We start from the raw sequence: 25,078 nt of genomic DNA on the forward strand, positions 1-25,078 counted from the left end.
ACTGCTGGCAGACAGACTTAGAACAGGAGAAAGAGGAAAAACAGAAAAAGGTAAAGAGAGAAAGTTTGGGGGGAAAAAGTAAGAACTTTGGAAGCAAAAATCCCCACAGATAATCTTGCTGCCCTGCACCAGCCAGAATCACTGACAGCACAGGCACCATGCCTGGAGCTGCTGAAATCACCAGTGACTGGGTATCTACACTCTCTGCAGCACCAGGGAGGATCCAGCGCTGTGTAACTCCCTTGCCCTGAACCCCTGAGGATCAGCCTGTAAGCAGAACAATGTGGTACCAAAGAAAGATATACAAATTATATAGGGGCATGAGCTCCTTGCTCAGGGGAGGCCAAGCCAGCAGCTCTCTATGCACTGCAGATCATCTGATTGCTGCATCTCCAGAATGTGCACAAGGAGGAAGGGGAAACATCTGAAGTTATTTTTATTTCCCCCCAGTCTTCTGGCTATACTGCATGAATGCTAGGGTGGGTCTGGCATTGTTTGAAATGTGTCAGGGTCCTTTTGCATAGCCTCATTTCCTTCTTCCTGTTGCTAGGAAGGATAGTTCAGCATGAAAAGTGCTTGTTTACAGTACAGGACCATCCTGTTAAACACATGAGCTCTCTTCCTCCATCTCCTTTCAAGCAGCCAAGGCTGCAGTCGTGTTTATGCCGAAGCCAACAGCACAACTCCAATCAGAGGGGAAGCGGAGGAGAGGTCTGAACCTCTCAAGGAGCCCAAGCATAGCATTCTGTGGTATTCTGACCAGAAAAAGCACCAGCAAAAACACTTTATTATGCAAACTGCATCTCTAAATATTTGCAGAACTCCTAAATTCCCCTGCCTCAAACAAGCCACGGCCTAGAATGCCATTAATTAGGAGAAGCAGAAAAGTAAAACCCAGTCACCTCCTGTGTCCTTCTTCTAGGAATCCCAACATAAACGTTTGAGACTAGCTCACAAGGACAACTGCAGTACCTTTTTCCTGCCCTCCCCAGAGGCAAAACACACACAGCGTGCTTCTGAGTTTCCATGACTAGCATCAGTCTCTCTCTCCAGCCCAGCGAGGGCATCTGCAGAACTCTCCGGGAGGACCCTAACTGGGGAATCCTAGGCTGGCTCCACACAACCAGGGGTTTAAAACCCAAACAAATAAACCCACGACAAGATGTGCTTTTACTCTTAACTGCCACTTAGAAACAAAGTTGAACAGCAGCTCCTCGGCTTTGAAAACAATGCAGCTACACTTCCCTTTGATTTAAGAAAAATAATCAATTAAGGAACCACGTTAGAGGAAGATAGAGATCAGGAAGTTCTAGAGGTTACAAAAGGCAGCTCCAAATGCCTCAACTTCTGTGAACTTACAGATGAAAGGAATCATCTCAAAGCACCAACTGCATCCTTTTTTGCATACACTCTATTCTGTAATCAAAGAATCTCAGCCCCCATCAGGATCCCACAGGCAAGCTGAAGCAGTAAGCCGAACCCGTGTGCTGGAGACACTCAGATTCCACTTCCTGGCCACCTCAACCTTTCTCTTTTTTTGCTGCTTCTGCTGAAACTGCAAATCAGGATGTCTACAGCACACTGCTTAGGATACCTGGCAGACAAGACAGCAGGCTGCCTCCGTGGAATCAACAGACCTGCCTAACACCATCTGGCAACCAGACAGACGCTGGATCAGTCTGGCACTGATTTGTTGATAGCTTCATACTCCAGAGGCTCTTATGAAATCAGTTTGACTATTGCCTTCCCTAAGTTCACCACTAATAGACTTAAAACGTAACCTGAGCATTGTCACCGATTTTTGCTTCTGGGAATTTTGTGACCAGGACAGGGCAATTCAAATAGACCACACATACCCCTGGAACAAAAAGAAAAGGCATCTACCATTGATGACTACGATGAAGTTACATTCCTCAGCCTTCCAATTCACGTGTGTTAAAGAACTACGACACACCAGGCAGAAACGTCTCAGGCAGTTAAAGTCATGGTTTCAGTGCAGTTATTTCATCAGAACTCTAATTTTCCCCAAGAAATATTTTCTTTTTCCCGGTGAATAAGGAAAAAAAAAAGGGGGGGGGGGGGGCGGGGGAGGGAGAAAAGTGTACCTACAGTAAGTGCCCTGGACGAGCAGCAGAGCTCATTAGGCTAATGGCCACACATCACTCAACAACTTCCCAGTGGCGGGGGATCGAAGTCACCGCTGGCTGTTTGCAAAACAGGAGAGGGTGACACGGAACCTAAAACCGCCCGGCTGGAAAACAGCATCGCTTTGCTGTTTGCCTGGGGAAGGGGCGGGGGGGGGGGGTCCCGACTGGCAGGAGGTGCTGCTCCTCCACCGGGATCAAAGCCTCCCGGGGTGACATCAGGGCCGGCCACCGCCGCACGGGGGGAGCCACCGGGCTCCTGGAGGCCATCGGGCTAATTACCAACAACTTCAAAAGGAACTGGATGGCTCCCAGGAAAGAAAAAAAAAAAAAGGAAAGAAAAAAAAAAAAAAAAAGCAAACAACAAAAAAAAAAAAAAGGAAACAATAAAAAAAAAAAAAAGCAAAGAAGAAAAAAAAAAAAAGGAAAGAAGAAAAAAAAAAAGGAAAGAAGAAAAAAAGAAAGAAGGGAAAAAAAAGAAAGAAGGGAAAAAAAAGAAAGAAGGGAAAAAAAAGAAAGAAGGGAAAAAAAAGAAAGAAGGGAAAAAAAAGAAAGAAGGGAAAAAAAAGAAAGAAGGGGAAAAAAAGAAAGAAGGGAAAAAAAAGAAAGAAGGGAAAAAAAAGAAAGGGAAAAAAAGAAAGAAGGGGAAAAAAAGAAAGAAGGGGAAAAAAAGAAAGAAGGGGAAAAAAAGAAAGAAGGGAAAAAAAAGAAAGAAGGGAGGAAAAAAAGGGTAATTAAAAAAAAAAAAAAGGAAAGGAAAAGTAAAAAAACAGGGGGAAAATAAAGGGGGAAAAAAAGGGGGGGGGGGGTGTGTGATGTAAAAGAAGCACCAAAAGCGAAGCGCTGGGCCAGCGTGCCCTACAGAGAGCCGCCGCACCCGCGGCTCCTCCGCGCCCCAGGTCCTGCGCACATTAACCCTTGCGGCCCACGCGTCCCGACCAGCGCCGCGCCAGCTGCCGCCTCCCGGCGACCAAAGTCACGCCCGGGCTCCGCGGCGCTCCCGCCTCACCTGGGGCTGCTCCCGCCCCGACGGGCGCTTTGCACCCCCGCCAACGCGGACAGCCCGACGGGGCCGAGCCCCGCGGCAAGGGATGCACCGCGGGACGGGACGAGGCGCCTGGCGCCCCCGCGGGAAGCCCGCCCGAGCCCCATCTGCGCTACCTTTCCGGCGCTGCGAGGTAACAAAAGAGTCCCCACCCGTGCCCCCAGACCCCAACGTGCAGCCCCCGAAGCAGCTCTAGACAAGGCTGGCCGCGATGCGCGGAGCCTGCGCCCCCGGGCGCACAGCCGCCGCCGCTGCCCGGCCTCCCCCTGCGACGCGCACGGCGGGAGAGCCCCGAGCTTACGTGTTAGGATCATGGTCTCCCGCCTGCCGCGGAGCCCCCGCGGGGCTGCCTGCCGTGCTGTGTGCCGTGCTGCCGGCGTCCCTGCCTGCCTGCGCGGCGGCGGCTCGCCACTGACACCCGGCGCGGAGCAGCGCCGCGGCCGCTCGGCCCCTCCAGGCGCCCCCGCCCCTGCCGCCAGGGCCCGCCCCGCCGCCGGCCCGCTCCGCGCCCCGCTCCGCTCCCTCGCCCCTCTGCCGCGGGGGGAAGCAGGCTTGCGCCCAGGCAAGCGCTCACCTGATCACGACCCGTGAACACAAGCAGAACGAGAGACCCTCCCGTCCCGCTGCACGCCCGTGGGGTCAAGGGGAACTTCACAGCCCAAAGGTGATGTGGTCAAAGACGACCTAATAGCTTCAGAGCTAAGAGCTTGGTTGCTCTGGGATTGTTAATGGCTCTCAGCTGTTTCGGTGGCCGGCTGGGCGATGGTGAAGCTGGGAGAAGCTGCCAGCAAAGTTTGATATGCTTCTTCCAGGAGCCGTAGAGGGGAGTGCTAATATGGAAGGCAGTGTTGGCTGCTTGGCATTGTCAGCTGGGGAGGCTTGGGAAGCCCCAGGCAACACTGGGCACCCCTGGGCAGAGAAGGGATGCTGAACCTGCAGGGTTGCCCCAGCTGGCTGTGGCTGGTGCCAGGGTGTGGCTACCTCCATCCCCCCTCAGCAGGCCAGAGTGCTTTGAAACACTGGGAATGCCTGCACAAATGAAAGCCTCAGTCTGGACCTGGATGGAAACCAGCAAGAGTTTTCCCCGAGGACTGCAGCACAGCCACAGACCTGTCTTGCAGACAGCAAAGCAAAGTCTACCTCCATCACTCTGTGCCAGGGAGGCAACTCCCTTCGTCATTTACTCCCTTGTATATATTGCTCAGATGCTTGTGCCTTGGTCGACGCTTTAAGATGGCACCAAACAGCTGCTTTTGAGCAGCTGCCAAACTATCAGCATGGAAAAGAGTACTGTGAAACTTTGAAAATGCCTGGGCCCCATCAGAAATGAAGATTGGTTCATTCTCTTCCAAGCTAACACCATATTTCATACTCACTGGTGTTGTTCTAAGGCCCAGCTGTCGTTCCTGCACTATGCTCTCAGATACAGAGTATATGGAGTGTGGTGCCTGAGCAGGCAGCTTGCTGCAGAATAAACATCTCCCCCTCCTACAGGCTGCACACCATGGCCAGTTGGCTATCAGTGTGTTGTTTCTGGAAACCCCTACATAGCTCCAGGTCATTAATTTACTTTAATAACCCAGAAGAGGATGGAACTGCACTGCATCCTAAAGCTTGACTTTACATCTATTAGCTGCTTAATCAATTACCTCTTCACAGCTAAGCTGGCTCTGGCTCTTTTGGGCATAGCCATATTTACCTGCATTTCTTAAAGCTTCTTTTAAGGCACCAGGATGTTGGTATCTGTGTTTACAAGGTGGGCCAGGCCTACGAAGTGTGAGTTCTTAGCCCTAACGCAAGGGAAGGCAGACGTGTGCTCCACCCCAGCTGCTGAGCAGACCAGGTGATCCCAGCCTGTCTGCCTGCTCAGCTTGCCTATAGGTTTGTGCAGTCAGACTAGGAAGCCGCAGGAGAGTCGTGACAAGAGATGGAAACTCCTTGTTGTGATTCTCAGTCTGAGCTCCAGAAAAGAGAGAAAATTAAAAGGAAGGAGAAAATGAAAAGGAAAATAATGCAGAACATGGAGGAAAGCCTCCTGGGACCAAGGCATTTGCCTCCCAGTGATAATGCTGGCAGCAGAGGACCCCCATGTGTCCAGTCACTACCTTCCAGCACAAAGCAGGGTTTATTCTTGTAAACACCGACTGCCTGGGCTGCTTCCTGAACCAAGCCTGCTTCTCTGCATGGGAAGCTTTTGTATAGGACCCACAGGAAGCTTTTGAAGAGGGAGAGAATAGACTTTTACTCTGCAGAAAAAAAATGGAAAAGGTTTGGAGGACTCAGCAGGGTGAAAGGGAACTGAAAACAAAAAACCTCAGAATGAGAGTGGGATACATGTGCAGCAAGAGAAGTAAAATCTGACAGATGCCAAACAAGATTTGGAGTCAGAGAGCTTTGTTTGGGGATCTGGAATGGTTGAGTGACAAGATTTGGTGAATGCCCAACAAACGTGGCCCAGATACAGCAGACTGGGAGATCTCCGCAGTTAGACCAAGGTTTGCCATTCTTACCTTTACCACTCTGTAACCCAGCAAATGAATGATGGTGCTAATTGATAAAACACTTTGTTTGAACCATGGTTCAGCTCTCCTGTTCTGCTTGCAAAGCTAATCAGCCCCCCCAGTAAAGGAGAAAGCTCCATCCTAATTCAGCCTCTGTGGATCCCCTCAGCAATGTCAGAACCAGTGACTTGGTGATGGAGCAGGCTGTCTGCTGGGATCATCACTAAAGAGATGTTGGAGGATTATCACTGACCTGGATTAGATTCTTGCTGGCAATCTGAAAGAGAAAGGCTTTGATTCCAGCTTGTTATCAATCCCTGAAGACATGCAGTCTCCCTGGCTTGCATTTTAACTTGGAGTTCGGCAGGGCTGCTCAAGCAGGCGTGTTTTTGGAGCTGCAAAGCGAGGCACCAGTCTGGCACCGGCTGTAAGACGTGCTCAGAGGAGCATTCCACCTGAGGCATGGGTGTTAGCAGGCTACAACCAGCCTCATCATTCATCCAGCCTTAAAGGGTGTTGTGAAATCAGCTGAGCCTCGGCCTTTAATATTTTTATTTCTTTATCTCTCTGGCTATGCAAAGAGCAGGCAGCTGCCTGATGGAGACCCAGAGGCTGCCTGCCTAGGAGGATTGTTTGTATGGAATACTGTTATCCTTGATGCAATCAATGAACTCTGGCTGGATGCTGGAGTAATTGTAAAGGACTGCCCGACAGGCACAATTATTCACTCTAAAAGGTGAATTCTCCTTCTGTTGTAACTGCATAAAGGGAGTGATTCGCAGGACCCCATCTAATAATAAGGCCTTGATTGTCCTCTCTTTTCCCTCCCAGGCCCAAATGCCTTAATGGCTAACTGTACCCTTGTCATCCTTTCTCCTCGAAATAGTGCAGCACACAGACAAGTCCCAGTGTGTAATTAGTCAACTGAGCCGCTGCTACAGACCCAGGATTGTCAGGCACATGCTTGCCATCCTGCAGGCTAGCACTAATGTGCTCTGAGCAGCATCTTGATAGATTAGGCAGCACTTTCAGCCCCAGCTCCCAGGCCTCTGGCTCTAGGCTGGGATTCCTTGGCCTGGGGTTTCTGTGTGTGGCATTGCCACAGTCCCGAGGACCTGCAGATTCCAACCATTGTCAGCACAATAACGACCTTTGCATTTTCCAGTGCTTGACTGTACTGAGAAGCAATTATTTAAAGGAGCCTGCGATTGCCCGGGCCTCTTGGCAGGGTGTTTGCACTATCACTTCCCAGAGATAAGCTCTCAGAGAAGGCAAGCTATTGTTTCACCTATGGAGAGTCACAAACTGGAGGGGAGCATCTTTCCAGAGTACTCTGAAACAAAACCGGTAGTGAAGCTGTTCTGCATGATCATGGGTGCTGCTGTCCTGCTTGGCACTGATGGGCTCCCTTCCCCACAACTCTTCCTTTAGAAATGAACAGCATTAGGAATATTTCTGGCTTGGGGTGGTTAGGAGACTTGTGTTTGATCCCAGGCAGCACATAGGGAGTTTATTCCCTTTTTGGTTTTAAAGTAAGGAATAAAGAAAATGAACTTTGCCTTATTCTTTGGGGTGTAAAGAACTGTTTCAAAAGAAAAGCTCAGTGAGCTCTGTGTTTCTGTCTGCCTTTGAATGCCCTCCATGCCAGGAGTTCAACAGCTCAGGCTGCACACTAAATGGCCAGGTTCACACTGTGCTTAAGAGAGGCTCTATTTTATGGATGGACAAAAGGATGAGAAAAATGGAATCTATGGTTTGACAAAGATGCAATCTGATGAAGTGCAAATAAAGATAAGCTGAAATAGGAGGAGAGAAAATAAATCTTTCCATTCCATTTTAGACAGAGGGCAAGCTCCTTGGCTTACTTGGAATACCATTGGTGTGTAGAAATCCCTGGAGATGTGGGATATCACAGAAGTGTCAGGGTTGGAAGGGATCTCAAGGATCTGCCAGTCCCAACCACCCTGCCACAGGGTGCACCCCACACCACAGCAGGCTGCTCACAGCCACATCCACCTCCAGGGGTGAGGCTTCCAGCACCTCCCTTCCAGCACCTTCCACATTGTGTTTAAGGTGCTGTTACAAGTGAGGATTTTGATTTTGCCTTCCTTTCAGTTAAAAGCTATGTTTTTACATTAAAACAAACAAAACCCCCCAATCTACCTTTGGGGGGAAAAAATCAACCTCAACAAACTTATCTTTCAAGAAGGTAGGGAAAGCAGGTATGGGTAAGGTAAACCTTACTTAGAAGAAGTCCTAGAGAGGGTAGCTAGAATTTCTGGCCTGTGATGAAGGCTCAGAGGTGATCCAAAGTAAACAGCCAGCTTGTGGCACACAGGAGTCCTGCTTCCTTTTACTTAAGAGGCGCAGAATAGCTGTTCTGTTACTGGTTAAGACAGCATCCAGAATCGATCACCACTTCACAGCAAGGAATCTGAACCTGGCCTTGTCAGGGCTGAAACCTCTCTGAGTGTGTGGTGGAAGTGGTCACATCAGTGAGCTCTAACAGCTGTGCAGGGCACAGGGGACTGCCCACCACACTCCATTAGAGAAAGCTGGAACAAAGGTTTGGCTCTGCCAAGGACCATCCCTAGGTTTAGCTGTGGTAGCTGCCGTGGGGGCAGGGTGGCAGCAGGGCTCCAGGGCACCTCCTTGGCCCTTCAGCTGCCTGAACTGGCACCCCTGCTTCTCTGCTCACAAGTGTGCCATGAGGGGGGAGACACAATGGAAGCTTCTACTCTAAACATGGGTTGCAGAGTGATCAAAAGATGAAGTTTCACAGTGGGGTTTAACGAAGGCAGGATATATGTCTCAGGTTTTTGTGGCTTGGGAAAGAGATTTTCTTTCAGCCTTGAGGCTCTTGTTTTCACTTCATGCTCTTGTGACAGCAGCTATATCATTACTAAATCTGCCAGCTCTTCCCTCTTCATTTTTAAGCAGATAGAGTTCACCTTCCACCTCCAAGAGCAACAGTTTCCAAGGAATTCCAGCGGTGAGATGTGGGAGTTTCTCGCTTCATTCTGTGTTCACGCATGACCTCCAGTCTGATGATGATAAAAGGTCAGCTTTCACAGAGGGACAGCAGAACCTTCATTAAAACAAGATGTAAGATGCAGCCTGCCCGCTGGAGTAGATGAGAACTGAAAGACTGGTGCCTTAAACATGTCAAAACAGTGGTTAGCAGCTGCTTTATGAAGCAGCTGTGTTGTTATAGCACACTTGAGATGCTGGACTGTCCAGACTACGGCAGCCATGCAGTGCCCAGCTGGGGTTAAAAGGAGTAGAGGGGAAGTGGTTTAGGTTTGGTTTATTATTTCTAACTACTATAGTAAGTAAAAAAAAAAAAAAATTACAAACAATGAAAAATTTCCTTTCAGGAATGAAGTTGTTTTTTCACTTCCATCTTGTGTGATCCAAGGCTTTTCAGTTAAATGAACTCTATATTCATTAAACTTATTTCCTCTGGAGGAAATAGGCACATGCAAGCACCTGGAGCAGTCGACCCAGTATGTGAAAGGCTGCTGCTGTTGTAGCCTTGGGGAATCTCCAGGACTCAGGAAATCATTTTAAAGCCATGAGTCAATAAAGCATAATAACTATGGCAACTGGAACACATGCACTGCGATGGCTAATTTCACCTCAGCAGTCGTCAGGGGAGGCACTGGCGTGATGCTACAGCATGGTGAGTAGCGGCTGCTAGTGTAACGTGAAACTGCAGAGCCAGGGAAGAAGGAGCACACCTGGTAATAAGCCCAGGGAACCAAGTCAGGCCTGGCGTGATTCAGGTTAGATTCATAATCCTTCTTGGCCCTGTTCTGGACAGCACATCGAGACTCAGAATATCTATCTGCAGTCTTTTCCTCATTTAACTTCTTGGGCAGCCTTGGCCTGCCCATTCCCTCTCTCAGACTTGATTTCCCCCTAGATAAAGCAGGGAGAACAGCTTGTGTCTCCCTTGCAGAGCCCCTGATAGGTACTGCAGAGTGCTGTGTGAGATTCTCCTGCTGATACCGTGCCTAATAAAAATCCTCTTGCAGACTGCCAGCCCGACTGCTTCTTTCATTGCTCGTGCCCATGCTGGTGCTCACTGTAAGCAAACCCAGGGCACCACTTCCCCTGCCTTTGACTGGGGGCTGTGCACATGCAGACAGTAACTTAAGGGCACCTTAAGTAACTTGCTGGAGTGTCAACACCCCTAATGATGTCTGAGGAAAGATGAGAGGAGTGGAAGGGGAAGCTGGCTGTCTTGCCAGCAAGAACAAACCCAGTTGGAGAAGATTTATTAGGTGTATATTACCTAGATAAATGTGATCCTGACTTGAATGAGAGCCAGCAATAGCAAGGGGAGAGGGTCAGGCAGCAAGAAGGGGCTGGTCGGCCTTCATCAGCGGATTCAAGGCCCGGCGGGGAGCAGGAGCAGCACTCTTGGGGTGCTCATCAGTCACTCCAGAGTGTAGGGTTATGGGTTCTGAAGGGATGGCAAGGGGAGCTGGGGAACGCTTCCTCCCCCACACTGCATTTCTCTCCTCAGAGCAGCATGCTGTGGAGGGGGAGAGTCCTCGGGGAGGTTGTTTGTGAACAGGATACAGCACTCAGAAGGGACTTAGAGGTTAATGGGAGCTGGCAGGTTGCAGAAGCAAAGACACTCACTCTGACATGGCCACGTGAGGAAGAAGCATGGGAAGCAGGCAGCTCGCTGTCATGTTCAGTGCCGGCACGTTTTTGGAGGGCTACCCTTTTTTTTGCCATGCTTGTTTCTGAGGTTGTGCTTTTTGCCTTCAGCTCATTCTACAAAGAGACACAGGAAATGAGGTGGTTCTTGAGGAGAGCAATGCAGCAGATTCTCTCCTGTTGAGGATGGGCATTTTTGAAGCCTGTGGTTGCAGAGTAATTTGCCAGAGCCAAGGTGCTCCCAGCATAACTCATCTACAAGGTGTCAGAGGTGTAGCTCCCAGACAGCACTGACTCACACTACTGCACAGCTGTCCAATTCCCATTGGCTCTGCTCTGCTAAGACCTCACCTCCAATCCTGCCTCCAGTTCTGTTGTCCCCAGCACAAGAAGGACACAGAGCTGCTGGAGAGAGCCCAGAGGAGGCCACAAAGATGATCTGAGGGCTGGAGCAGCTCTGCTGGGAGCACAGGCTGAGGAAGCTGGGGCTGTGCAGCCTGGAGAAGAAGAGAAGACTCTGGGGGGACCTCAGAGCTTCCTGACAATAGCTGAAGGGATCCTCCAGGAAGGCTGCAGAGGGACTTCTCCTCAGGGTGTCTGCAGACAGGCCAAGGGGCAATGGTTTGAAGCTGAGGCAGAGCAGGGTTACAGTGGAGCTGAGGAAGAAGTTGTTCAGCAGGAGGCTGCTGAGACTCTGGCCCAGGCTGCCCAGGGAGGCTGTGGCTGCCTCCTGCCTGGGGGTGCTGAAGGCCAGGCTGGATGAGGCCTTGAGCAGCTGAGTGTAGTTGAGAGGTGTCCCTGGGCATGGTGGGGAGGTTGGAGCAGATGAGCTCTGAGCTCCCTTCCAGCCTGAGCCATTCTCTGACTCTGTCACCTTCAGTACAGCAACAAATGCATCGGATGTGTCCTTATCTTCCTTCAGTACCACCCAGTGCCCATCTGCCCTGGTAACCTGATTTGCCCTGTGGGGTTCTGATAAATTGCTTACCCAGAGCAGACACAGTTCTGGTGGGTTTAAACCCTTTTGTTTCTGATGGCTTTACTGAAGATTCATGAAGGTATGTGCTGGGTGGTATAAACCAATAAGCCTTAAGTAGACAAATCACCTAAGTCTTTCTTCAGGGCCCCCAGGTAAATGTATGAACACCATTTATAGGATGTGGGGCCAGCAAGGGTATTGACCACTTCTGGTGTTGTGCTTCTAAACTGAGAAGGATCTGTTCTAGGAAAAGTAACACAGAGGGGGACAGTCAGACTGAGCTCACCTGAGTTCTGTTTGGTCACAGCTTCAGAGAGCCCAAGGCAGCCAGGGACATACCTATGCTGGGATCAGTGGGGCAAGTGATTACCAGTGAGAGGAATCCCTGCACCTTTCATGCTCAAAGCAGAACTTTCTCTCCTTTGAAACAAGAGCCTTTCCATCCCTCAGTAGCATTACATTTCTCAGGAGTGGCATGGAAGTACAGAGGCAGTCTCTATTTTCCCTGCTGAAGAACCCTTGCTTGTTGCAGGTACAGGTGGTCTGTTAAACCTGCAGATCAGCAGTGCTGCTGGCACCTGATTTTCAGTCAGGAAGTATAAACAATGACTTGAAAGGTGTGTGTGCAGAGCTTTCCAGCTGATTTACCAGTAGCTCTTTAGAACCTGTCATGCATGTCATATTGACCTTACAGACTTAATTACCTAAGCTCCAAGAAACCACATGCTTGCCTCCCAGCTCCCTCAGTGACAGCACTGAGCAAAAGCCTTCACAAAGATCATCCAGAAACATCCTGAAGCCTTCGACTCTGGCAGGTCAGAAGATGGAATCTCTCAGCTGATGAAGGGAGCTGAATTCCTTGGGAAATATTTGCAAGTAAAAGCCACATCCAGAGGCCACATCTGGAATATTGTGTCCTGCTCTGGGCCCCTCAGGGCAAAAAGGACCTCAGGGAACTGCTTGAGAGAGTCCAGCACAGAGCCACAAAGATGCTGAAGGCAGTGGAAGATCTTCCTCATGAGGAGAGCCTGAGGGAGCTGAGGGCTCTGGAGCTTGGAGAGGAGGAGCCTGAGGGTGACCTCATTGCTGTTGCTAAAGATGTGCAGGGTCAGTGCCCAGAGGCTGGAGCCAGGCTCTGCTGGGGGATGCCCAATGCCAGCACAAGGGGCAGTGGTGGAAGCTGAGGCAGAGGAAGTGCCATGGAAACAGGAGGAAAAGTTTTTCCCTGTGAGGGTGACAGAGCCCAGGAGCAGGCTGCCCAGGGGGGTTGTGGAGTCTCCCTCTCTGGAGATATTCAAACCCTGCCTGGATGTGTTTCTGTGTGACCTGCCCTGGGTGCTCCTGCTCTGGCAGGGGGGTTGGACTGGATGATCTGTGGAGGTCCCTTCCAGCCCCTAACATTCTGTCATTCTGTGATCCCACTTGGCCTCAGGTACAAGAATTTCCTGTGTCAAAAACTGCTGAGTCAAAGTCATCATCTGTCTTGAAAGTAATTGAAGTTTTGAATGTTCAGACATACATGTGGGAGGCTTCCTGCTTGGGTGTCAAAGAGAAGGATTCTGTGCCACTGCTAATGTGTGAAAACCAAATCAGACCCAAAACTGTTAGAGAGCTGGCTGAAGAGTTCAGGAGCTTATCTCCTTTGCTGTTTCTGTTGCATCTCAGGGAGTTAGCTGACTCCATCGTGAGATTCGGGCCCTGCAGGAAAATGCCTGCCTAGCACACAGAACGAGAGTGGGGACAGCTCATGGCTAGCTTGGCTTCTGACATAGTGACCTATTGCCCACCAAGGCAAGCTTTCAGCTAGCTCAGGGTTCCTGGGTGCCCCATCTGCTTCTAAAGGGCAGAGAAACTTCCTGCCCCACATTCTGATAACACTTTTCCACCCCTAGGCCATGTAAAGATATCTGTGCCTGGAAAGAGTTTCTCACCTTCATGTCTAGAGCACCTGTGCTGGGTGTTTCTTTCACCTGCTGCTAGTTTCTTCATCTCCTTTCTTCCATATCCTAGAATGGCTCAGACTGGAAGGGAGCTCAGAGCTCCCATAGGATCCTTCTATTTCTCCCTTTCCCTTCTTTCCCCTCTTCATAGCTAGCTCTGCCAATAACAACTGGAAGGTGTAGAAGTACTCCCTTAGTTCTGTTCCTTATCTCCTCTTGCTTTGGCCAATGAGCAGGTAGAAGAGGAGAACAGAGTTGAACAGTGCTCCCCTATGAGGGGAAAGCAGAAGCATACAAACTGACAGGAAAATGTGTCTAGTTTGTAGTAGGAATTGAGAATCTAGAGCTCAAAAGGAAAACATAGGGAAACAGTGAAATGAGCTCACTGCTAGATGGAGTGAACTGAGACCCAGTGGATCCTAGCTGCAGGCTTACAGCTAGCGCACATCCAGCAATTCATTTATTGCTTCCATGCTGCTAGGGGATACCCTGTGCCCAGAACCCTTGGCTATGAGCAGATGTGGTAAAGGAAAGAGGAAAGGCAATGGTCTCCAATTAACCTGCTGAATTTCTGCTCAAATTGTTTTACACAGCAATTAGTTCTATTAGGGTGGAAACTGTCAGGGTAGGAGTGGGAAAGGTGAGAGCTACCTGTGGCTATGTTATAACCTAATGCAGAGCACAATGGAAAGCTCATGCAAATAAGATGGGTTGGTTTCCTTGCCTTGGAAGAATAGTTCTCATCTTGCCCAGCCTCCTTCCTCGATGAGGAAGGACTTTGTTTATTTCAGAGCAAAAGAGAATTTCATCCTCATTCCTGCAGTGCTGTTTGGGTGGAAGGGGGCAGTGAAATCTGAGTGCATAAATGCTTGCAGGATCCTGGCCTTTGGTTTTCAGATGATGGATTTTCAGGCTCCTTCACAGACCATTTCTGTGATCTCAGCCACACTTCATTTGAAACTCTCAGCCTCATTCCATGCAGAATCCAAAGCCGCTGCTGTGTGCTCTGGCCACTTGCTCACCCTGCTTCTGACCTGGCTGACAGTGTGAGGAATCAAAGCACAGAGCCTCAGAGCAGCCAGGCTGCTGCTGCTGCTGGTCCCCCTGCCCCAGAAGCCCATGTGTCAGCTAGGAAAAGGAATTTGGCACCGAGTGGCTTGTCTCAAAGGAGCGCATCCAGCACGCTTTACCTGCTCTCTCCTCAGGAGGTGATACCTGTTGGAATGAGCTTTGTCTTAGTTATCTCAGTAAGAAGCTCGTGCAGGATATCATAACCTCAAGAGCAGCACAGAGATCATTATTTTATCTCATTTTTGATACAGGGATGAAAACACACTGGGGATATCTGCTTCAGTGTGCTCAGCAGGGCTTCTCTGTTGGACAGGGAACACAATTCCCTGTGCCTGGGTAAAAATGCTGGAGAGCTTTATGCTGCTTTTCCCAAGCCAGGCAGATATTATGCAATGTTCTTTGTGCACAAGTTTAAGATCTATTTAAGGAGTGTGGTTCATAGATTCACAGAATGGTTTGGGTTGGAAGGGCCCCTGAAGATCATCCAGTGCCACGGGCAGGGACAGCTTCTACTAACCCAGGTTGCTCAAGGCCCATCCCAGCCTGGCCTTGAACACCTCCAGGGAGGGGACATCCACAGCTTCCCTGGGCAACCTGTTCCAGAGTCTCACCACCCTCACTGTCAAGAAGTTCTTCCTCATCTCCAGTCTCAATCTGCCCTTCTCAAGCTTCAACCCATTCCCCCTTGTCCTGTCACTACAAGCCCTTGTCGAAAGCTAGTCCTTTCCTGGCTTTCTTGTATCACCCATCAGGTACTGGAAGGCCTTTTCATTCTGTGCTTAATTACTCAGTGTTGTTTTCAGAACATGCTGCTATGCAAATCCTGTATGGTGTCCCAGGCTCGTGACTGTGGCTCTGAGCTGAGAGTGTTAACAAGCAGAGGCCCTTAGTCAGATGTCTTTGTAGCAGTTTGCCATAGATTGTACATGCAGATACTGTAAGAAACCCAAATATGCTCTCTGAGGCTGATTTCACAGAATCACAGAATTAACCAGACTGGAAAAGACCTCTGAGATCATTGAGTCCAACCTATCACCCAACACCATCTCATCAACTAAACCACGGCACCAAGTGCCTCATCCAGTACCTCCAGGGATGGTGACTCCACTACCTCCCTGGGCAGCACATCCCAATGACCAATCTCTCTTGCTGAGAAGAATTTCTTCCTAACATCCAGCCCAAATCTCCCCTGGCACAGCTTGAGACTGTGTCCTCTTGTTCTGGTGCTGGTTGCCTGGGAGAAGAGACCAACCCCTACCTGGCTACAACCTCCCTTCAGGGAGTTGTAGAGAGCAAGAAGGTCTCCCCTGAGCCTCCTCCTCTCCAGGCTAAGCAACCCCATTTAGAAATGAATGCTTCTGTTTTGCTTTGTGTTCTGAACAGCCACCTGCCAAAAGAGCTGTCTGCACTAGAAGGCTGATCAGTGGCTCCTGGTTGGTGCAGCAGCAGTTTGAAAAGCCAAGCATTCCTTCCTCCCCAGGCTGGAGAGGGAGCAGAGCTCCCCAGTTCCTGCACATGTGTGGCTCTGCAGCCACAGTTTGTTCTGGAGTGGTTCCAGGCCATTGTGACCATGTGAGCTAGAAAGGAAAGCTCCAGAGGGTATTTTTAATCACTTTTACCTCTGGTAACAATGTGATGCTATTTCCATTGTTCCTGTTACAAAAATAGGGCAGCTGCCATGTCCCCCAGAATTGATGACTGCGTTGGAGCCAACAGAGCAGCCGTCAGGACACCACAGCCTATCAGGAAAGGGAGTGGAAAGCAGCAGACAGAGAAACCTCAAAGGAAAGGACAAGACACTGTGTCTTTTGTCCTTTGTTCCAAGGGGGAAATACACTGTCTCCACTTTTGATAAGCTCTTCTTTTGATCTTTGTTTGCAATAATTAAGCTTAGACACAAAATTGTTTCATGAATCCTTTTGGGTTTAGTCCTCTCTGAGTTAATTAGAATATTTGTCCCCCACACACCACCATGTTCATCATTTATGATGATACTGCCTGATGTGGATGAGAGCTTAGTGCTGATAGATTTGGGGAAGGTGAAAAAGATTGGTTTGAATTTCCCTTCATCTTTTCCAATAGGTGAAAAACTCAAAATGCACTCAGAATACATAAGGATCTATTCTCTGCCTCTGTATTAGATAAAGATGTAAAGGCCTATTCTCTACCTCTGTATTAGATAAAGATATAAAGGTCTATTCTCTACCTCTGTATTAGATAAAGATGTAAAGGTCTATTCTCTCCCTCTCTGTATTAGATAAATACATGAAGGTCTATTTTCTGTCTGTATTAGCTAACTCTATAACGATGTCACTATCTTCCGGGGAGGAATCAATATAGGAATACCCATCACATTGTGCTCCTCTCCAGTCACTCAAGGAAATCCTGGGAAGTGACAATTTGGTGCCTAGCTGCACTGTGCTAGAAGCCTACCTGGAGTGCTACCTGCTTCTGGTGCAAGCAGCAGCAGCAATTCAGCTGTTAGCTAGCTAAGAGCAAAGAAGTTTTCCTTTGCTTGCAAAGCCAGAATTTGCCCTAGGCAAAAAAACCCCCAAGCCTCACAAACCAACCCCAGATCAACTCCACCAGGAGGCAGCTCCTCAAGATGAGTTGCAAATATCTAACCCCATTGCAAATCCAGGCAGATTTCATGATTATGAGCAGGAGCCTCAGGGTGCTACAGAGTAAAGCAGATTTAATGTTCATAGGCTGGAGGCAGCCAATGTGTTAATGTGTTCACATATTTGTGCTGCCCAGTATGCTGGAACTGCAGAAAACAGCCCCAAATCCAAGACTGTGTGCATGGCTTTTGCTTTACATCACTGCTAAGACAGTTTTCAGGATCACTGCAACAACATAAACTACAACTCTTGCTCAGAAATCCTGCTTGAAGTTTTCTCTCTGGCATGTTGTAAAAGCCTCCCTTAGGACCTGACCTGGATTTAAAGATTTCTAGTGACAAATACCTTCAAACTTTAAAATCTGGCAAATTACTTCAGAGTTTAAGATCATAGAATCCTGGAACAGCTCAGGCTGGAAGGGAGCTCAGAGCTCATCTCCTCCAACCTCCACACCATGCCCAGGGACACCTCTCAGCTACACTCAGCTGCTCAGGGCCTCATCCAGCCTGGCCTTCAGCAGCCCCAGGCAGGAGGCAGCCACAGCCTCCCTGGGCAGCCTGGGCCAGAGTCTCAGCAGCCTCTTGCTGAACAACTTCTTCCTCAGCTCCACTCTAACCCTGCTCTGCCTCAGCTTCAAACCATTCCCCCTGGGCCTGTCTGCAGACAGCCTGAGAAGAAGTCCCTCTGCAGCCTTCCTGCAGGATCCCTTCAGGTCCTGGCAGGCAGCTCTGAGGTCCCCCCAGAGCCTTCTCTTCTGCAGGCTGCACAGCCCCAGCTCCCTCAGCCTGTGCTCACAGCAGAGCTGCTCCAGCCCTTGGATCATCTTTGTGGCCTCCTCTGGGCTCCCTGCAGCAGCTCTGTGTCCTCCTCCTGCTGAGGACACCAGCACTGGGGGCAGATGTGTGACTCAATCCCAGTGTCAGTTCTCTTAGAATCAGGATCTAGTCTTTCCATCTCTTCATGCCTTTGCCAGCTAGGTCTTTCTTTTGTGTCCTGAAGATTATAATCAAGATGTGGTACTGCAGTAAGAGCTGCATGATGCAAAGCTTTAACATGCCTCCTACTGTCAGGGATGAAAAGCCTCTTACCTATGCTTTGCTGAGACACAGAATTGTCATGGAAATGCAGGTTGAAAAACTCTCCTCATTTGCAGTGACCTCCCCGAGCACACAGAGGCATTTACTGGGCAATGCAGAATGCTCCTTAAGGGCTCTAAATTGCTGAATTTTTGTATCTGCAGCAGAATACAGTCTGCTCTTATCAGCTGAAGAAGTGATACAGTCTAAACAAAGGGTAATAATCTTCCACTGGAATTCCAGGAAAGGAAGCTTGATGTGAACTTCCTGATTGAATCTGACCAAAATAGCCAAGCTGATAGGATAAATCAATTACTCAGGAGAGCAGATTGTGCTGCAGTCCATTCAAGCAGGCCACAGAAACCCCAAAGTGACCCTTGGTGACATTTAGCTGCCAAGCTCAGAGACAGCTACTCCAAGGCATCATTTTCATGCACAGGAAAAGGTCTCTCCAGAGAGCTTTGCTGAAAATTGCTTCTTGTTTTCCAGTCTGGAAGTGCTGGTGACAGCTACATGGACATTGCTCATACAGTTTCCTCTCTCATCTGCTTTTGGTGGACCAGGAAGTGTGTTCTCAGCACTAAATTTGGAACTTCTGCTTCTGGAAGACATCAGCAAGCCAGAGAGGCATGGAAATGGGAGCAAAACACAGCTAATGAACCATCTTGAGCCCTAAGAGAAGCGGTTTGGGGTCCACTTTGAGTTCACTTTGGCTTCCTGACCACTGTCCTCATAACATAGAATAAACTGAGAAAGTGAAAGGGACACTTTTGTGTCAGGTGAGTTATGGAATGAGTGAGGGAGATGGTCCTGCACCTGTGGCACAATGGAAAGGCAATGTTGCAAGGCTCCTCCAGCTCTGACCTCTGCACTTGTGGCACAATGGAAAGGCAATGTTGCAAGGCTCCTCCAGCTCTGATCTCTGCACTTGTGGCACAATGGAAAGGCAATGTTGCAAGGCTCCTCCAGCTCTGACTTCTGCACTTGTGGCACAATGGAAAGGCAATGTTGCAAGGCTCCTCCAGCTCTGACTTCTGCACTTGTGGCACAATGGAAAGGCAATGTTGCAAGGCTCCTCCAGCTCTGACTTCTGCACTTGTGGCACAATGGAAAGGCAATGTTGCAAGGCTCCTCCAGCTCTGACTTCTGCACTTGTGGCACAATGGAAAGGCAATGTTGCAAGGCTCCTCCAGCTCTGATCTCTGCACTTGTGGCACAATGGAAAGGCAATGTTGCAAGGCTACTCCAGCTCTGACTTCTGCACTTGTGGCACAATGGAAAGGCAATGTTGCAAGGCTCCTCCAGCTTGGACTTCTGCACTTGTGGCACAATGGAAAGGCCATGTTGCAAGGCTCCTCCAGCTCTGACCTCTGCAAATTTGTCTCCTGTCACCACTTTTAAATACAGCCAACATGAAACGTGTCTGAAGTGCAAGTCAGGCAAATGCCAAGCTGTGATTGCAGCTTTCTGCTTTCCCCCAGCCCCATCAACAGGAAGAGACATGACAAATGTGTGTGCACTGCCATAACCTCACAGCAGCACCAAGCAGGATGTCCATGGGCCTAGCAGGGGCCATCCATATCAGAGGAGCATGGCTGTGCCCTTCCTGAGCTCTTGCCTATGCTCCACCCATGAGCAGTGCCTCGGCTGGAGGGGGTTTATTGCACTCGTGGGCACTTCATCTTCTTTGTGCAGCAGCAGCCCAAAACTCTAAACTCTTTGATCCATCCTGGATCTGTTGAACATCAAGCTAGTGGCTGGGAGCTTCTTTGTTGTCTCAGGCAGAGCCTTAGAACAATTGTTGGTATTTTTTCCCCTGCCTGGGGTTTGGTCCCCGGTTTGGGGACGGTTGGTTGTTGGTTTGTTGCCAGTTTTTGTTGCCCCCCAGTTTGTTACTCTGTTTGTGATGCTGTGGGGTTTTCAGCTTCTCCTTAGTAGCACATGAAGTTGCTCAGAATGGGAGATCAGGGAGAGACTTCTTGTGATGGAGATGCTGTGGGCTTTTATGGCTGAGATGAGTGCTGCCAGAAGAAAGCAAGGAGAGGCAGAGGTGGGGAAACCTCACAGCTGTGCAGTTCAAAGGCCTTCTGAAGCACACTGCGGGGGGATGTGGCTGACTGATAGCAGCTGCACTTGGAGGAGCAGAAGCTCCAAGTTAATGCTGAATTCTATTTTGTTAGCTAACACTGATCTCTATCTTGTTCATTCCTGATCCAGGACAGGATTAACCAAGTTCTTTATAACACTTTGATTTTACTCTTTTCTAATGCCTAGAAGTGAAGAACAATGTAAGGAATCTCTTCTGTGGGCAAAACACACAGGAAGAGGAAGAAGAGGTAAAAAAGTGGCACAAAAATCCTAAACCACATGGACCTTTTCCTCTTGCCTAGAGCCTGATTCCAGATGAAAGCTGAGAGATGATCTGGCACTGGAGATTTAGAAAGACCTGGTCCTGAAGCACGCTGGAACTCAGATCAGTGTTTTGTGAGGACGGGGGACGGACATCCAAAATCAAGCTCACACCGACCAGCAAGGAATGCAACCTCCTCCCTCTCTGCTGTGCCTGAGGTCTCAGGGGGCTCCACGCAGCTGTGAGTGCTGAGGCACCCATCTGTGATGAGCTAAGGGTGGGATGTGAGCCTTGGAGTCAAGATGAAATTGCCTACTTGTGACCAAACTGTGCCTGGTGGGCGGGTGTGCTCCAGCGGCCAGCTCTCTGCTTTGCTCTGGCACTGGAAAGCACAGCCCTGGACGCCTCCCTTTGGAGGGAGTTGCAGGGAGGCTCAGAAGGTTCACAGTCTCACAGAATCGCCATGGTTGGAAGAGACCTCTAAGATCACGAAGTCCAACCTGTCACCACAGACCTCATGACTAAACCATGGCACCAAGTGCCACATCCAATCCCCTCTTGAACCCCTCCATGGATGGGGACTCCGCCACCTCCCTGGGCAGCACATTCCAATGATGAACGACTACCTCTGGGAAGAACTTTCTCCTCACCTCCAGCCTAAACTTCCCCTGGCACAGCTTGAGACTGTGTCCCCTTGTTCTGGTGCTGGTTGCAAGAGAGAAGAGACCAACCCCTTCCTGGCTACAACCACCTTTCAGGTAGCTGTAGAGGGCAATGAGGTCACCTCTGATCCTTCTCTTCTGCAGGCTAAGCAACCCCAGCTCCCTCAGCCTCTCCTCACAGGGCTGTGCTCAAGGCCTCTCCCCAGCCTTGTTGCCCTTCTCTGGACACGTTCAAGTGTCTCGATGTCCTTCTTAAACTGAGAGGCCCAGAACTGGACACAGGACTCAAGGTGTGGCCTAACCAGTGCAGAGTACAGGGGCACAATGACTTCCCTGCTCCTGCTGGTCACACTGTTCCTGCTGCAGACCAGGATGCCATTGGCCCTCTTGGCCCCCTGGGCACACTGCTGGCTCATGTTTAGGTGGCTGTCAATCAGCACCCCCAGGTCCCTCTCTGTTTGGCAGCTCTCAGCCACTCTGACTCCAGCCTGTAGCTTTGCCTGGGGTTGCTGTGCCGTGGTTCTTCCACTGCAGAGGAAAGGTGGATGCAAATGGGAAGGAACACGCTCAGCACCTGCCAGGCTTGCAAGCCACATTTTTCCTACATACTTAGTGGTTTGGGTAATTAATTTGCTAATGAGGAGACCTGTCAGAACACTTCATGGGGACTGATTTCACACCACCACTCTTTCTCCTAGCGGTTTCTGATGCAGGAAAACTTTTAACTTTTTGTTACTGCCACTAATTTCTTACAGATCATAGAATCACTTAGGTTGGCAAAGACCTTCAAGATCAAGTCCCACCATTAACCCTTCTCTACCAGGTCCACCACGAAGCCATATTGCCAAGCACCTCATCTACACCACTTCAAAACACACCCAGGGATGGTGACTCAACCACCTCCCAGGGGAGGCTGACAACATTGCCAGGGAAGTACTTTTTCTAATGTCCAGCCTAAACCTCCTCTGGTGCAGCTTGAGGCCATCCCCTCCCCTGGAGAGAGTCCAACAGAGAGCCAGGAGGATGCTTAGGGGACTTGAGTATCTCCCCTGGGAAGAGAGACTGAGAGCCCTGGGGCTGTTCAGTCTGGAGAAGAGAAGGCTGAGAGGGATCTGATCAATGTCTATCAATAGCTGAGGGCTGGGGGTCAGGGTGAAGGTGCCAGGCTCTGTTTGGTGGTGCCCAGTGACAGGACAAGGGACAATGGGGACAGGTGGGACACAGGAGGTTCTACCTCAACACTAGGAGACACTTCTGTATGGTGAGGGTGGCAAACCCTGGAGCAGGCTGCCCAGAGAGGTTGTGGAGTCTCCTCTGGAGACTTTCCAAACCCACCTGGATGTGTTCTGTGTGACCTGCCCTGGGTGATGCTGCTCTGGCAGGGGGTTGGACTGGATGCTCTCTGGAGGTCCCATCCAACCCTTAACATCCTGTGAGTCTGTGATATCTACTGCACTGCCAGGACTAGCAGGGCCCAGAGCAGGGAGCATTTGCTGTATCTCAGAGGGGACAGCTCCTCTGGGTGGCTGCCTGTTGCTCCCAACAGGAGTCAGTGCCTTGACAGGGCCATTACACACAGTGATTATAGGTAGGATGCCATGAAAGAAATGAAGTTCTGCTTCATGTTAGAGAAGGAAGAGAAATTACAGACTGCCTGTGAGGTATGGGCTTGTATTTGGTGTGTGGTGTGTGTTCAGGTATGCATCTCCTGCAGTTTAATGTTATCACTAACATCTGTGTCTGCTTGTCTAGGAATAACATCTGTGGTTATGTTATGTGATGTGAAGCCCTTGCTGTAAGGCACAGCCTTGCCAGTGCAGCTATGCCATTCAGTGCCTCTCACCAGAGTCATGTGAAGTATTCAAGGGGGTGAATTCCATACAAGTGCAGCCTGCACTCTCTGCTGGCAGATGTTCTGTTGCTGGTGTCCAGCATTGTGCAATCAGTGAGTCCCCAGAACTCCCTGTCAGGAACACAGAGTACTTTCAGACAGATCACTTCCATATTCTGGCACTCAGGGATGGGTAAATCTCTAAATGGTTTGTAGGTCCATTCAGTTTAACCCAAAGAGCCAGAGCTCCGATTCCCAGAGCTCACTTTTCTCAGGCTGCAAGCCCAGAGCAGTTACCTAATGGGAGCAGCGGTGCTGGTAAGGGAAATGAGAGGGAAAAAGCCTCTCTTGCATTTGCTGGTACTGTCCCAGTTCAGCTCGAGAGCAACAGAAACTTCCCCTTCTTTTTATTCTCCCTTTTGCCCTTGTCCCTCCACCTGCTCTTTCAGCTTTTGTATTTGCTGCAGTCTGCATGCCCAGGGTGACGTTCTGCTTTCACATGACCTCTCCTAGCTGCATCTGTCACTGACAGCTCTCTGTGCACTGCAGCACCAAGGACTTCCTATTGGGGCCAGTGCTCAGCTGGGGGCTGTGTGAGAGACGATGTATGGAAATCACAGAGCTGACCAGGTTGGAAAAGACCTCAGAGCTCATCCAGTCCAACCTATCACCCAGCGCCATCTGATCAACTCAACCATGGCACCAAGTGCCTCATCCAGGCTCTTCCTAAACACCTCCAGAGATGGTGATTCCACCACCTGCCTGGGCAGCACATTCCCATCTGCAAATGTGATGTCTAGTCCCCCACTGGCAGCACAGGGCACACAGATAAACGTGTGGGGAAAGGCAGAGTATCATAGGTGCAGCTATCAGCCTGCTCTGCAGCGCCACATGCCTGCTGCAGCCCCTGAGCTGTGTGTTCCACTCACCCCCCAAGCACAACTCACATCAAAAGGGAGGTTTTTGTTATCTTTTTAAAATGCAAGGAAAGCTCTTCACAGCCTTGCCACAGGAGCAGCAGCAGGTTAGAAATGGGGTGGCAGCAGGCCAGGGAAAGGGAAGAAATCTCCTGCAGCCATTGGTGTGACCGAGTGACGGCGATGCTGGCTGCTGAGGGCACAGCCAAAAGCACCTGGGCTTACTAATAGCTGTGACTGGTCCTAAGCAAGTCCAGAGCTAGAGATTTAGTTATAGTCCCTGCTGTGATCCACTGGCTTGTGAGAAGATCCAACTCACACTGTTTGACTCATCTCAGAAAGAGGGAAGTGTCCCTTCCAACCCAGACCATTCTGTGATTCCATGAGTCTGTGATGCCAGGATTCCATCAGTCTGTGGTTCCATGATTCTATGGACTGAATACACCTGCTAGTAGAGAAGCTTGGCCTTATTATTCCTGTGTGCCTTAGGCTCAGATTTACAATTTTTGTAAGAGCCAACAGGAACATTCACCAGGAGCAGCTGAACAGCATCAACAAAACTCTCTCTGTAGAGTAAAGGTCCCAGGGAAGCAAACAAGGCTCAGTTTTCACTGAAGAGCTGAGATGGGAAATGCTTCAGCCTGTGCTCTTTCCCCACTGCTCAGTTCTCTTATCTCATGAAACAGAAAGGTGCTGGAAAACATGAACTGCAAATGTCTTACTGAAGAGTTGTGTCAGTCCAGTCCTTACTGAGGTATCAGCCAAGGGTCTAGAAGAAGCAGAGCCTGATGCTTCTCATTTTACATCCAGGTTAGAATCACAGAACTGTCAGGGTTGGAAGGGACCTCAAGGATCAGCCAGTTCCAACCCCCCTGCCATGGGCAGGGACACCTCACACTACAGCAGGTTGCTCACAGCCACATCCAGCCTGGCTGCAAACACCTCCATCGATGAGGCTGCCACCACCTCCCTGGGCAGCCTGTGCCAGGCTCTCACCACCCTCATGGGGAAGAACTTCTTCCTAACATTCAATCTAAGTTTCCCCTCCTGTAGCTTGGATCCATTCCCCTAATCCTATCACTCCCTGACACCCTCAAAAGTCCCTCCCCACCTTTTCTGTAGCCCCCTTCAGATCCTGGAAGGCCACAATTAGATATCCTTGGAGCCTTCTCTTCTCCAGACTGAACAGCCCCAACTCCCTCAGGCTGTCCTCACAGCAGAGCAGCTCCAGGCCTCTGCTCATCCTCGTGGCCCTTCTCCAGACACCTTC

General features: G+C 49.9%; 1 protein-coding gene across 2 annotated transcripts in view; it reads right to left on the reverse strand.

Annotated features, from left to right (window-relative positions):
• DLC1 (DLC1 Rho GTPase activating protein) overlaps nt 1-25,078 on the reverse strand; it is a 101,925-nt gene that overhangs the window by 39,086 nt on the left and 37,761 nt on the right. Inside the window, exon 1 of one of the 2 annotated variants that reach the window (XM_054163202.1) lies at nt 3,491-3,578. The exons of the other annotated variant lie outside the window; for it this stretch is intronic. Within the exon in view, the coding sequence (XP_054019177.1) occupies nt 3,491-3,503 (13 nt within the window). The 5' untranslated portion in view covers nt 3,504-3,578. Of the gene's footprint in view, nt 1-3,490; nt 3,579-25,078 lie in introns of those variants that run through there. 2 annotated transcript variants of the gene reach the window in all.

Source organism: Dryobates pubescens, chromosome 1 (genome assembly GCF_014839835.1).
Source record: "Dryobates pubescens isolate bDryPub1 chromosome 1, bDryPub1.pri, whole genome shotgun sequence".
Taxonomy (NCBI): domain Eukaryota; kingdom Metazoa; phylum Chordata; class Aves; order Piciformes; family Picidae; genus Dryobates; species Dryobates pubescens.